Source organism: Aquarana catesbeiana, linkage group LG12 (genome assembly GCF_042186555.1).
Source record: "Aquarana catesbeiana isolate 2022-GZ linkage group LG12, ASM4218655v1, whole genome shotgun sequence".
NCBI lineage: Eukaryota > Metazoa > Chordata > Amphibia > Anura > Ranidae > Aquarana > Aquarana catesbeiana.
This window is the reverse complement of record NC_133335.1, coordinates 115,198,858-115,214,420: the sequence shown is the minus strand read 5'-3', so window position 1 is coordinate 115,214,420 and position 15,563 is coordinate 115,198,858. Positions and strand designations below refer to the sequence as shown.

The following is a 15,563-nucleotide window of genomic DNA, read 5'->3' as shown; positions in this document are numbered from 1 at the left end:
AGGCAGGTAGAGGATTTGGTTTCCAAATACGGATTGTTCCTTTAAATTAGGGCAGTTGCACACAGAAGGAGGCATTTAAGCAGAGGCAGGGTGCAAAATCTGGTAATCATGATCCATTTAACCTCATGGAACAAACGCTGACAGTTTCCGAAGAAAACTTGATTTTCAGCACACTTCAAAACACTCCACCCCCTTCGTCCAATTCGGATTGCATAAGTCTACGAAACAATCTCACAAGGGAAAGCTTAGACTACCTCCAGCACTGTGCAGCCTCCAAAGCTTTTCAAACTTCTGCATGAGTAAGGAAAGACAGCAGCAAACCCTGGAAGCTATTACACAGAGCCAATGACGTAACGAAGCAGCACACCAATCACACATTCTCTTATATCAGAGGCTCTGTGGTCTGCTCATATGATCGCACCCTTTAACAATCACTTTCTATGAGTTCTCCGCTGTAGGGATCAGCTGTCAGTCTGTGTGGATCACACGCTCTGTATGAACTTTACTAATTCCGTTTAAGGACTCATGAGTCAGACTGTAAAGAACAACTGCCGCCCATAAGAAGCTAGCACAATGAAGGTGGTGGTAATGATGATTGTGATGGACTTCTGTCTTAGAGGGTCACTATCAGGACGGGCGTTCCAGACATTGTCTCACCTAAAGCCCCATTCCAGTGACACGGCACAGACCTCTGCTGTACAAGATCTTCTACGCCGTCTGATCGGGAACCGTGCTGACGATTTTGTGGTCACTGTGGACAGCTCTTTGGCCAGCAGCGATGGACTGGACACTTATCAGCTTAGTTCAGTGGCTGGAGGAAAAGTGTTGGTGGTGGGCAGTAGTGGAGTGGCGGCTGCCACAGGATGCTACAGCTATCTAAAATCTTATTGTGGCTGCCACATCTCCTGGTCAGGGGTCCAGCTGAGGGTGCCATCCCCTCTGCCCATAGTGCCATCGCCCATCACTGTGACAACTCCAAACAGGTGACCGCTTTTGTATTTATTTAGAGTGAAAGGGGTTAAATATGAAAATCCACAAGCAGAATTTTGACAAATAGGATTCCAATTTCACCTCACAAATATATTAATGTTAAAGTTTGTATATTCTTGGAGCTATAAGTAAACCTGTAACTGTAAGTCACACTAAGGATTTTGTCATAAGGCCCCATGCTCACTGGGCTGATGGCTTCTGCTGCTGGACAAGGAACCTAGGGCAGTTGCATATTGCCCAGGGACGAAAGCCCAGAATACAAGAGGTCTGCATTCCAGGCATTTGTCCCTGGGCACATACTGCCCTAAACGTTGATAAGTTTACACAGTAAAATAATTAACACAGTGCTGGGTAAACATGTTTTAGTATTTGCTAGACCAGTCTTACTTCCTTTTTCTGTACAGAGTCACAAGATCTGTGCACAATAAGGCTCCATGCACACTAGGAGCAGAAAAAAGGTCAACGTTATTAGCTTAAAAACATGGCATAAAAGACGCAAATTGAAAGTGTATTGTACAAAGTTTAGGCGAGTCTATGAGAGTTTAAGAGCATTTTGTTTATAAGTGTTTTTTGCACTACACGCCCCTCTGCAAAAGCCAGGAAATGATGTACAGTGACAACACACTACTTCTTTTTTTTTTTTTTTCTAAAAAAAACATTGAAACTTGACATTCAGAAGAGATAAGAGGAGTTTAGGAGAGACTGATGTTTTTACAGCTCCTAAACTTCTACATAAAACACGATGGAGAAGGTTTTTTTTTTTTTCCTGCCTCTGAACGTCTCTGACAGAAAACGCCTGTAGTAGTCATAATGTGCAATAAACCCCTGTAGAATCAACGTTTTTTTTTTTTAAGTCCAGTGTGCATGGAACCTTACTTCTCACTCATTAAGACCCCACTGGGTTTCACACTGGGGCCGCCTGTGCGTTAGCGCTCGTTTTAGCAGGGCTTTAGCACTGTTTAAATGGTGCTTTTTGCTCGTTGGGGGGGGGGGGGCTTTTGACCCCTGCTAGTGGCTGAAGAAGGGGTTAAGAACGCCTGTGTTGCGGTGCTTTGGAAGCGCTGCCCATACATTGCATTTGAATGAGTTTTTAAGGACTACATATGCCATGGTAACTTGGCTACAAGCAGTGATCCTGTACTGTCAGAAATTAGCTGTGTGAAGTTGGCACCCCATGTTTGTAAAACCTAAATAAAAATATACCATTCATTTGTGCCGCAAAAACGAGCGTTTGTGCCGGTTCAGTTTCTGAGATATTAAACTTTCAATTTAATGCAAGCCCCTCCCACTTTGCACCCCATGTTGCTGAATTTTAAAAACCAAAAACGCCATTCGTTTTTGTCCTGCGTTTGTGGCACAGAAATAAACGTTTGTGCCAATTTTGGTTTCTGAGATTTTGTGCGTTTTTATATGTTGCCAAACCATATGTTGACTTTACACCTCGTTTTTAAATCTTACATACAACTAGATTTATTTGTTCCCGGTTTGTGCACATTTCGTGGATATTGTACATGATGTTTTACTTCATATGAGTAGTTTTGCCGCCCCCCCCCCCCCTTCCGATTCTCTAGCGCTGACTGGAAGAACAGACGGGGGAGGAACAGACGGGGAAGGGGGCGGTCACAGCTGGTTCCAGTGCAGCAGAGCCAGCTGTCAATCAGGCGGCAGGGTGGATCTCGACAGTATTGTCGGGATCTGTCCCGGCTGCAGCGCGACTCTGCACTGTCAGCATATAGTGGGCAATAGCCCGCCACATTCTGAGTTTTTTTTGTCACAGGAGAACATACTATATGTCATCTTGTGAACAAAAAGAGAACACCATACTGTAACCTAAGTTTTTCAATTTATTTTCTAAACACATTTTGCATAGTGCATACATAGAATAAAAGGTGTTTAATGTACCCTAATGCCCTTGATTACCCTGTGTGTGGACCGGAAATGTTTAAAGCATTTCTGTATGTTACTAGAATGATTGATTTTACATTCTGGCTAACCCTGAACACACAATGTATACAGTACATGGGGACATCAGTTATTTACACAACTAGGGTTGCCACCTGACCACTATATTAGGTTGTCTTGCTAGTATTGCAAAAAAAATAGTTTGTGCGTTTGTGTCAGTGTGTATACAATCACCTATTCCAAATGTATTGTTTTCACTGCAATTGCATACATTGCATAATTAATAATAACAATAATAATAAAAATAATAATAAAAAAAAATAATACTAATAAGTCAAATTAAACAGGTTAAAAATAAATTTACCCTGGATTCCCTGAGCTAGCAGTGAATCCATCAAGCAAAAAGTTGTTTGCGCTCTAATACAGTGAGGCCCAGAGCAAAGGGGTAGGCATGACAAATGTGAACAGGACAAGCAAAGTAATGTGGACTTACGTTATTGGGGGGTGGGTAGCCCGAGGGAGAGAAGGGGCTACGTGCATTTAAGGTGAAGTGGTCCCACCCTGGCGTCCAGAGGATCTCGCGGCACAGGTAGCAACTTGGATCCCCTGTGGGTGCTGGATGAGATGGCGGACGTGGACAGGCTGCTTTCCCAGCTCAGGGCGGAGGCGACGTCCAGAGGGGCGAAGTCCTCTGGGTCAAGGAAAGGGGAGCAGGAGTCCTTACGAGCTTGGCCTCCGGAGCGCTCCTCCCCCAGAGCTCAGGGCCACATCGGGAGTCCTGTGCGGGCCCCTTCAGGACCACCAAAGCGACCAAAGCGATCGGCTGTGCCCGTGGGCAGCGCTTCTGGAAGGATTGCCCTTCCAGCCAAGCTCGGTGGGCGTGGCTTCCGAGGGTGTCTGTGTCTCTACCCGGCTTCAAGAACAGACAGGCTCCTCCCTGGTGATGAGTTAGCGGGAACAGAGCCTCGAAGGGGGAATCATGCTGCTACGGTTGCCAGGTCCTCTACCTCCGTGGCCGGCGGCTCTCCCGGGACCAGCCAGCACCAGGTGATGTCGGAGGTGGGAAGGAGCAGCGGTGTGAGTGGTGGGCGCTCCGGTAAGGCGACCTGGAAATCGGTGGGCAGAGACGGTGGAGGCGGGGCCAGCAACCGCACAGATCTTTGGCATCCAGGGCCACTACTCCTGGGGTGCTGCCAGAGAGGGGAGACGTGGAGATAGAGGAGAGACCAGAGGGTGAGCTGTCTGCTTCAGAGGGGGTGGAGTCGCATGGACGCCCTGTATCAATGGAGTCAGGACCTGCGGCTGGTGGGATCATCCTAGGAAGCCTGGTAAGTCTACTACTTCTAACATGTCTGTGTTTCCTGCTGTTGATGATGATGTGTGTCTAGGGGGGAGGGCCCTGTCCCGTACGGAGTTGGCGGCTCCGCGGTCTGATTTGCCCACGCTTTCTGCCCCTTCTAGTGCGGGCCGCAGTCACGCCACATCTAGGTCAGATGGGGGGTTGCAGGGATTCCTTTTGGGTCTGAGGGAGCTGGTCCAGCGATTTGAACCAGGAATGAGTGCGAAAACCACGCCATTGTCGGCGTGTATCCCGCCGATGGGTGGGTCCGCGGCGACGGGGCTGGCTTCGGTGTTCGGGGTGGAATCCCCCTGCAGCGGCGGCGGTGGTGCCCGCCGCAGTGGCAATCTTCTCCCCAACTACACTTGCCATAATGGCAAAAGCCTGCAGCCAATTAGGTAAAGTCTGCGGGATAAGCCTGTACCATCGTTTTTCTTCATCCTCCTTTTTGATCTCCTGTGATGGTCACGGTGGATTAGTGCTGTATGCTATGATTGGTCCCGGTGGAAGGTCCTATCAGGATCAAGGGGCTATGCATTTGGATCCATCCGAGGTGGCAAAGAAGGCCAAGATGGATGATACCCGAGCCTCGAGGAAGAAGCGAGGTTTTGCCTGTAATGCGCCTCTTTGGGGCGCTGGATCCTGGGATCCGGACCCTTGGACAGACAAGAAGCCAAAGGCTGTCCTGGCAGGGTGCTGTACGGGTCCAAGAGTGTGGACCCCAAAGTGCAAGGGGGGACCTGGTCCTTGAAGGCCCACAAAAGACCTGACCTGCCGTGATGGGTGAAGATTGGATCTTGCTGAGTATTTCAGCAGTATTCTGCGGCGAGAATGGTAAGTTTGAAAAAAAAAAAAATAGGGAACACATAGATGATTCACTTTAAGGTGGTGTGGTGGTTTTTTTTTTTTTTTTTTTTTTTTTTTTTTTTTTTTTTTTTGCCTGTGTATTGCCACTAGAGGGTAGTGGTGTATTATTTACATACCTAGTGTTTTAATGACATTCAGGAATGCTTGTTTTTCCAGACTCCCCGTTGTCTGGTAGGCAGGCAGCACCGCGGTGTCCATCGTGGCATGCTCCTCTACTGCCGTATTACCCCCTCGCCCTGTACCGCCAGCATTTTCTCTAGTAAGAAAGGCTGCCTCATCTACGCGTGCACGGAGGTAAGCCCTAGATAAGGGTTGCAGAGGACGCGGGAGACGTGCACATGGGATCGAGCCTGCGCAGGCGCAGATCGCTGGCTATAAAATTTAATTCTGCTAAAGGTCTGGTGGCTGCTGGATGGACACATAGCAGGCTGCTGCTGCTGGGGCACGTAAGCACTGTGGGGTATGGATACAGGCATTTAAAGACACGGCTACTGATTATTATGCTGAGCGGTGATGGCAGCATTATTGCTGGATTACAGCTCAGCAGTGGATTGGGTACACATATTGTAGGTACCTCCAATTTATTTTATTTTTTTTTGCTTAGGGCAATGTCTTCCCAAAAGAGGAGTGGGGGGAACACAGCAGGAAGGGGCGCAAGGGAGCCACGGTCAGGGCCTGAGGATCCTAGTCACGCTACCGCATCGCTGTCCTCCCCTGAGAGGCCAGAGGCGACTGGCCAATCTGAGCCATTACGGCTGTCGGGCATATTGGCTACTTCTAATGCTTCAGCCTCTACATACGTCACTAAAGACGATTTGGCATCAGCATTAGCGGGTTTGGAAGGAAAAATAGATGTCATGATCGCGTCTGTCTCCCAAACTGGGAAAAAGCACAAAAGATCTCCTTCTCCCTCTCCTGACTTTCTAGTATTGCAACAGGAATGGGCAGAGGATATAGATGTACCGCTGAATGGCCGGGAAGAAGGACAAGCAGATGACGCCTCTTCTGAGGAATCAGTCTCTAAGGCTCGATTCACACCTATGCATGTTGCTTTTGAGCGTTTTTGGAGGTTTTTTTTTTCATGCTTGCCGCGTTTTTGAGCCGCGTTTTTGCCGCGTTTTTGCCGCGATTTGCGTTTTGCGTTTTTTTTTTTTTTTTTTTTTACAGTCTTAAAAAAAAATTACAAAAAATAAAAAAATAAAAATAAAAAAACGGCAAAAACGCACCAAAAACGCTGCAAAAATGCTGCAAAAACGGTGCACTTGCGTTTTTGATGCTTGTCCATTGAAATCCATTACATGCAAAACGCTGCTTTTTGCATGAAAAAAGTCCCCGACCCTTTCCAAAAACGCAGAGATACAAAAAAGCATTGATGTGAACATGTTCCATAGGAACCCATGTTAAAAAATTCCCGTGCATTTCTGCAAAATGCAAAATGCATCAAAAAACGCGCTAGTGTGAATGGGGCCTTAGGAGCCTTTTTCAGCCTCTCAATCCCAAAGATTGTTTCTTAGTTCAACCCCTTATGGACTTGGTCCATTCTGGATTCAAATTACTCCCAGTAGAGGTGTCCAAAGCCTCCTTTTTCCTCTTTTTAGGTTCTTTGCGGCCTCTGCAGAGTTTGCATGCTTTCCCTTTGCACCCACTGCTGGAGCAGTTAGTATATGCAGATTGGGATGATCCGGATAGAGTTTTTATCCCTCCCAGAAGGTTTTCACTTCTGTACCCAATGGAGGAGAAATTCACAAAAAGATGGAGTTTGCCAGCAGTTGATGGCGCTATTTCCTCTGTGAATGGGAAACTAAACCTGTCCGGTACACAATGCCCAGGTTTTTAAAGATCCGGCTGATAAAAGGTTGGAATCCTTTACTTAGAGCTTCTTTTTCCATAGCTGGTTCAGCAGCAATACCAGCAGTAGCAGCTATAGGAATTTGTCAGTCCTTACAGGACCAGATTAAACAAATCATTAAAAGTGTTCCTGCTCAAGGGAAAGCTGCTCGCGAGTTGACAGACCTGCAGAGGGCCTTATGCTTCGTGGTTGATGCGCTTAAGGATTCTATTCAGAAAGTGTCACGCTTTGCTCTCTTGTCTGTGCATATGTGCAGAATTCTGTGGTTAAAGAATTGGTCAGCAGAATTGCCTTGCAAAAAGCTATTGGCAGGTTTTCCCTTTCATGGGGAACGCTTGTTCGGAGAAGATTTGGATAAGTATATCCAAAAAATTTCAGGTGGTAAAAAGTGCAGTAACTGCGGGGAAAGGTCTGTCTGTCTGTCTGTCTGTCTAAATCTCTCACCAAGCCATTTTGTGATAGGTGTATTAACAAACTGGCTGAAAAAGAGGCCTCAGGATTAATGAAAGATTTTCTTAAATCTATTCAAGGGAATGTTGGCCACTATTAAATTTTTCCGCACATCTGTACCCACACCTCAGGTGGTAGACTCAGAGAAACTCACCCCTTGCCTCCCCTCCCCCTTCCTTTTGTAAAAAAGTTTGTATCCCAGAAGAGGTGTGTGGGTATGCTACTGGGACAGGCACACGGCCTAACTTGGCAGCTCCCTAGTTGGGAAAGCAACTTGGAAGGGGGTGATTTTTGGCCGCTATTCTTTTCTCATGCGACCTTGAGAGAAAAGCAAACCCTGTGGCAAATGGAAAGAAAACTGTGGTGAGTACTTCACTTTTTTACCTGGGGGGGGGGGAGTGTGTACCCTCTTTTTAGTGGCTCCGCGCGGCCGCTTCGCTGGACCGTGGGACAGGTAAGTTTTTTTTTTTTTTTTTTGTTTTTTTTTTGTTTTTTTTTTGTTTTTTGTTTTTTAAGTCAGCAGCTATGCATTTTGTAGCTACTGGCTTTTAATAAACTAAAAAAGGGTGGAACTCTGCTTTGCCAACAGAATCCCCAATGGCAGTCTGGTGGTTTCTGGGCATTGAGATAGGACTCCCTCCCTCAATACAGGGTGCTAATATCCTTGCCCTTGGGTCTGGGAACAAATAGCCCAGAAGCTTTAGCTAGACCAATGTCCACAGCTCCTTTTTACCTCGGGGAATGCTGTGGCTATTACAACATTTAGTTGCCAGCCACCTCGTTATAAATCCATCAATAAGGCTAAATATAGTGAAGAGTTGAGACCTGTTAGACACAAATAGTCTCTTATAGGCTATTTCTGCCATTTAACAAGTTACACATTCCTAAAGGATTAATTGAAGGGATGTGGTCTGCAGGTACCTGGTTCCGCGAGTGAGTGTGTGTGTGAGAGAGAGAGAGATTTGAACATATTCTCTTTGTGGGGGTTGCTTGGTATGTGTAACATCTTATCAAGCTCCAATCTATTAATTCCTCCTTACACTGCAGTTATATCTGTAGGGTGTAAGAGTTAATCTGGACCTCTTGTGGTTTGGGCTACAAACCACCTTTTGGATGAATTAGAAGCATAAATTATTATCCTGCAACCCTTATTTGACCGGTTCTGGTGCAAACCTCTATGCAAAAGCTACATACAGGTTAGTATATCCAATGATTGCTCTTTAAAGTGGATGTAAACCCAATCATCCTTTCTAAACTACTGCCATAGGGGTTCTCTATAAGGATATACAAGCCTCCAGCATGTATCTTTACCTGTCAAATGTCTCCCCTCTGTCTGTTTATTATAAAAACTGCATATTCTGTGGGTGGGCCTGTTGTCTGGAGCTCGGTGGGTGGAGTTGTGATGTCAGTAGACTCCCCTTGTCAATATGCATTTTCTCCTGTGTATATTTCTTGAACTGAACTTCTGCTATGATTGATCTCTAACATCCAGTGAAAAGACAGGAAAGTAACCACATGACTTCAGCATGCCAAATCATGCTGAGGTGTGAAACAGCCAATCCTTGCAGAGCTGCTGAAGAAAGGAGTGGGAGGGAATTAAAAAATACTGCATGTCTCTTAGGCTATTGCACGAGATATGTAAATCACCTGTCACTCACAGCAAGGGGATGGATTTGACACAGTTTTTCTCAGTTTGTCAAGATTTATCTCACTGAACAATAAGGACACTTTCACACTGGGGTGGTTTGCAGGCGCTATTGCGCTAATAGCACCTGCAAACCAACCCAAAACAGCCGCTGCTGTCTCTCCAGTGTGAAAGCCCTCGGTCTTTCACACTGGAGCAGTGCGCTAGCAGGACGGGAAAAAAAGTCCTGCTAGCAGCATCTTCGGAGCGGTGAAGGAGCAGAGTATACACCGCTCCTTCACCGCTCCTGCCCATTGAAATCAATGGGACAGCGTGGCTATACCGCCGGCAAAGCGCCTCTGCAGAGGCGCTTTGCGGTGGTTGTTAACCCTTTCATGGCCGCTTGCGGGGGGTAATACCCTCCGCAAGCGGCCGAATACCAACGGTAAAGTGCCGCTTACAATAGCATCGCGTTACCGCCGCCCCGCCCCAGTGTGAAATGGCAGTAAAAGAGGATTGCTCAGAGATGGATTAACTCTGTGTGGCAAGACTGGGCTCAAATGATAGGAAATCTTGTACTCTACAGCAGGGATATGCAATTAGCGGACCTCCAGCTGTTGCAGAACTACAAGTCTCATGAGGCACAGCAAGACTCTAACAGCCACAAGCATGACTCCCAGAGGCAGAGGCATGATGGGATTTGTAGTTTTGCAACAGCTGGAGGTCCGCTAATTGCATATCCCTGCTCTACAGTATGATATAAAAAAAATAAATAATTTTTTTTCGGGTTTACATCCACTTTAAGCCCTACAGGTGTCTGCCTCCAGGCTAAGATTGTAACCTCCTCTTCTTGAGGCTGGCTTAATTGATCTCTAGGTCTGTGCTCGTTAATAAGGATGGGCTCAGGCATGTTTGGAAGCTGCATATATAGAGCCCGCCAGGAAGTCGGCACTGCACAGCGCTAATCACAAGCAGTGAGACATTGTCCTGATGCACGGCTGCAGAGATCGGGAAATGTCTCACTGCTTGTGATTAGCAGTGGGCTTGTGCCCACTTCCTGGCGGGCTCAGCACGTGCGGCTTCAGAACACACCTGAGCTCATCCTTACTCGTTAAGACCTTAGATGCTTGGGAGGCTTGGACTCTTTCACCTGTGTAATAATAAGTGTGTGTGTGTGTGTGTGTGTGGTTAACTACACCTGCTTATATATTGACAGTGGTAGACCTACAGCTATTACTACTGTGGGATATTCACACACCTTTAGACTTCTATTATTTGGAACTACCCTGCATCCCCTCTGGTGGTGGAAGGTTTAATATAAAGAGTCCAGGCTATGCCTGTGGTAGATTTTGCCCTTTGCTGGGTAGTTGAATATACCTTGACTCTGACTTCATGCTTTGTCTGGTTGTACATAAGAAACGCACAATGTGGACGTTTTTTTTATCTTTTCTGGTTGTCTTGCTACTCATCAATAAAACAAAACAGTAAGTGATACTGTACTTTGTTGCTAATCAGAAAATGCATAGCATTAAGTTTGTTAGCGACATTTCTGTTGATCATAAGACTGTACCCTGTTGCTAACCAGATATGTACAGCATTGCAGTAGCTAGTGACATCTCTGTTGGTTATGGTTATATGCTGTTGCTAATCAGAAATGCACAGCATTAAAAGTTGATAGCAACAGCGTAGTCCTATAACAGAAAAGTTACTAACAAAAAATGCACAGCATTTAAAGTCATTAGCAACATTTCTGTCGGTCTTAGGACTGGACCCTGTTGCTAATCAGAAATGTACAGCATTTAAAGTTGCTAGAGACATTTCTGTTGGTTATATGCTATTGATGATCAAAAATGCACAACATTTAAAGTCTGTTAGCGACATTTTTGGCGATCATCAGACTACCCTGTTGCTAATCAGAAATGCACAGCATTGAAGTTTGTCGATGTCTTTTCTGTTATGACCGCACAGTGTTACTAATCGGAAAGGCACAACATTGAGAAGGTACCTCTTCTGTTTTCATATAAGGTAGACGACTGTAACCTTGTCGAGTATCAGCAATATGCAGCACTGAAGTTATTGTCCTTTATATTGCTTTTCTTGCCACACTTCAGAAATACACAACACTAGAAGTTTGTGTCCTTTTTCTGTTTTTTACATTTGGCTGCACATCAGAATACGCAACAGTGAGGACTGTTGTGTCTTTCCTATTTATATTTATCATATAGCCATAGCTTGTTGCACTTTTGAAATTCACGACTCTGTCCATGTCGTGTCATTTCTGTGATAGTCCATCTAGCTGCACTTCAGAAATACACAACATTTGTTGTCTATGATTTTTATATTTGTGATATTATACATATGAACACTGAAGGGGCCAGGAATTCTGGCTGCAGAAACTTCAGATGTCAGAAAATTCAGTCCCTTACATTCAGGCATGCCTGAGACATTCCCTGTGCTTGTAATCTGGTAGGGTTGTATGACACTGGAAGAAGGTTATAAAATCATATTTTTTGGTAAGGACTTCGGTTCATAGGAGTATTACCTGAAGATGCAGTATCAGAAATTATCTGATTCATATACCTAACTCAATAGATTTACAGTTCTTTATGTATTCTTCATAGCAGAACTGGTCGTAGCAGACCAACTTGAGTGTTCTGCTTAATGTATCCCTCATTATTACCAAAAGGCACCCAATGGTGTTGGAGTGGATTATGGTTTCGGACATCAGATGGGACACCTGATATTTTACGGAATAGGTATAATCTGGTGTTTACCAAGCTCCCTTCCACCTAATTTTAACTTTATTTACGTGCAGGGGTATAGGGAGTCTGTGTATATAGAGCACTTTCACAGCTGACATGGCAGCATTCAGATGTGAAGAAAGTTATAAGGTTGGTGTGCTTTGGCACATACCTGTCCAGCTTTCTAAACCCAGGGAATAACCTTCCCTAGTTCTACTACCCTTAAGTGGACTTTCCTTTACCCATCACTATAAAAAGGGATCTGCAAGGTCGGTCTGTCGAAGAGTGCTTTTTAAATAATTCTCCTGAACAGAGTTATTTAAGCCAGATCCTCTTTGTTGATCGTGTTAGGCCACAAATGCTAGATGTTTGAGACAGTCAAACTGTGCTAATCTACTAATTTCATAGGTTTTCTGATTCCATCTTTAACCACTTGCTTACTGGGCACTTAAACTCCCCTCCTATCCAGACCAAGTTTCAGCTTTCAGCGCTGACGCACTTTGAATGACAATTGTGCAATCATGCTGCACTCTACCCAAATTAAATTTTTATAATTTTTTTTCCCCACAAATAGAGCTTGCTTTTGTTGGTATTTGATCACCACCAAAAATATGATTTTTACATTTTGACTATAGATATGCATTAACTGTTATACTTTCGGTGTTACATAAAACCAGATTACCTCTGTAACTAATATACTTGTGGAAGCTATAGCTTTAGTTGCTCCAAAAGCAGTATTAATGTCTGATGAAAGGTGTCATGTGCTTGTATGCATCACATACTAGCACATTGTGAAAGATTTACTTTAAAACAAAGCCCTCCAGTGGTGCACTGTCACTGCTGACAGGGCTTCCATCTTTATCCAGGCTAATTCATTGTAAAGTCCAATTTTATGCTGGTTCTGTGATGCAGGGACACCAATACTGCACTGCTACTTGATTCAAAGCAGCATTGTCCCCCCAGCTACTTGCACTACAGTGGGATGAGACTTTGTTGTAGGGGGATTGACTATTAGCATTGTCACTGCTTATTCACAAATATGTAGCTTGTCAATCGGCAGCTGGTCACATCCAGTCCTGCCCACTGCTTTCTGGATTTGCAGAACTGATTGTGTTGCCAACTTCCCACTTCTGACTGTAGGGATGGGGTGGGGGAAACATGTCAGACACAACTGAATAATTTATGAGGCTCTTGCATCACATATAGTAATTTGATTTGAGACCTATTTATGCTGTTACACTGGAGACTTTAATCTGACCATACACTATACCAGCCCTGAAATTTTCCACTCACCTGGAAAATGAGGGCTTGCGAGCCTGGGCTGCCTGGGAGTGGGGGGGGGGCGAGCACTGCTGGCATGTGGGGTTGAATGGGAGCCTTTCTCCCGGTGATCGCGGAGGACAAGAAAGAGGAGAGTGGGGATGTCGCTGTAACAGCTTACATTTCAATTGCCGTGTGTTCCCCGCAATCGCCATCACAAACAGCCCCACCCCCTGGCCCTCATACTTTGATAGACAGATCACCCATTCAATATCGGGACATGTGACATATGTCAAAGTCCCCGAGCCATGAGGCGGGGCTTATGTGACGGCGAACTGCGGGAACACATGGCAATCGAAAAGTAAGCTGTTACAGCGATGTCCCCGATTTCTAATCCGGCCGCCTGCTCTGCTCTCTCTTCTTGGCTGGGGCAACTGGTGACTAGTAACCCTTGAGGCCTGGCTAGTAGCTCAGGACTTGAAATTTTGAGCCCTGCCCAATCCAATTGTACACTTTCTTTTTGTTCTACCAACAGCTATGTAGAACAAGAACCTATCTGACAATTCTAGAGGATTGTTTAGGTTTGTGCTCATTACACCATTTTGGTTAATCCTAAAGAATATTGTACAAAGATTGTACAATCGGATTGTAAAATGTATGACCATATTTAGATAGCATAAAGTCTATTTCCTGTGCATTTAATGTCGAAATAGTTATGAGACGACTGATCCCTTCTTTTCTTTAGTTACTAATAAATTCCAGAAGTTAAAGCCTACGTAAATAGTTACACAAGAATTTCCTCACTATTGCCCTGGTATAGCAGTGATTTTGTAGCAGGATTCAGTCTCCAGTCCATGACTGTCTTCTGCACCATGTCTGAAGTCTCTGACTGCCTCTTGTATCGTGTCTTCAATTTTTGACCATCTCCTGTTGCAGTCTCTGACCTGTTCTTGTATTTTGTATGTCTGGAGTCCCTGGCCATCTTTTGCATCCTTTCCATAGTCTTTGACTATATCCTGTTGTGTGTCTGCATTCTGTGATAATGAATTATCACTGAATTTTATGTGCTGTTCTTTAGTGATGTTGGGATTCACACTTGAGGTCCCCATATCAAAAGCGTTGACCACCACTGCTATAGGTTATGATTGGCAGCATCAGTTGATCTTTCACAGTGAAATTATTGTTTTGCAGGGTCCAGTTTTTTCACCGCCAAAGATAAGGATGTTTCTGTGGGGTTCTGATGCGTAGGCATGAATTTGAGTGCGCATGACAGTGAAAAGATGAATACCTACGTTAACATCTGCTAAGTGAAGCTGACCTTAGCCTTTGTTATATTAGGGTGCTTGCTAAACAAACGCAGATGCATTTTATGTAGGGTTGCTCGTACTCAAGCAAATGCTCTGGTATCTGAAACTGATACCTTTTGTGGTGCAATTTGAGCCCATACAAAATGAATGGGCTCAAATCGCACTGCAAAGAATGCCTGGCTTGTTATAGTGACTTCAGCCTGGGTTCTCACAGGAGCGGTGAGGGAAACTGCATGCGATTCGGAATGGAATCGCCCCACATTCAAATCGCATGCGATTCTTTGCAGTGCAATTCAAGCCCATTCATTTTGGATGGGCTCAAATCGCACCACAAAGGTATCGGTAATCGGTATCAACAAGTGCTTGAGCACAAGTATCGGTACTCATACTCACCGAAGAAGAAAAAAAAAAGTGCAACCCTAATTTTATGGCTTCCAGGAAGGTGTGGGTCACCCCCCACATTAGCAGATAATGTTACATGTGTTTAACTCAAAATAGATACACACAGAAGACTTTATTTTTAAAGTCATGTATAACCTTCTGCCGCCCCCGTTATAGCCGAATGGCGGCTACAGCACAGGCTATAATTGCCGGGAGGCTGTCCTATGACCTCTGAGACTCGGCTGATCACAGATCGGAGTAAGGGCCAATCCCAGCCCCTTACCACGTGATCAGCTGTAGGCCAATAACATTGTGAGGGGAAAAAAAAAAAGATTACTGGCTTCTGTCAGAGGGACATCAGTCCCTCACACAGAGAGCCGCGGCTGCCTCATCTGTGCCCACCAGTGCCACCTATCAGTACTCACCAGTGCCACCTACCAGTGCCCATGGTGCCACCTACCTCAGTGCTGCCAATTCGTGCCACCTTATCAGCACACATCAATGAAGGAGAAAAATTACCTGTTTTCAAAATTTTATAACAAACTATGAAACTGGTTTTTATTTTTTATTTTATTTTTTGCAAAATTTTCTGTTCATTTTCGTTTTTTTTTTTAGCAAAAAATAAAAAAAACAGAAGTGAGTAAAGACCACCAAAAGAAAGCTCTATTTTGTGTGAAAAAATGATAAAAATTTCATTTGGGGGCAGTGTTGCCTGACCACGCAGTTGTCATTCAAAGAGTGATAGGGCGTACACACGGTCGGACTTTGTTCGGACATTCCGACAACAAAATCCTAGGATTTTTTCCGAGGGATGTTGGCTCAAACTTGTCTTGCATACACACGGTCACACAAA

General features: G+C 44.9%; 1 protein-coding gene across 1 annotated transcript in view; it reads left to right on the top strand.

Moving 5' to 3' along the window:
- Window positions 1–253: 253 nt before the first annotated feature.
- NAGLU (N-acetyl-alpha-glucosaminidase) overlaps window positions 254–15,563 on the top strand; it is a 361,395-nt gene continuing 346,085 nt past the window's right edge. The window contains exon 1 of the mRNA XM_073608285.1: window positions 254–983. Within this exon, the coding sequence (XP_073464386.1) occupies window positions 574–983 (410 nt within the window). The 5' untranslated portion in view covers window positions 254–573. The remainder of the gene's footprint in view (window positions 984–15,563) is intronic.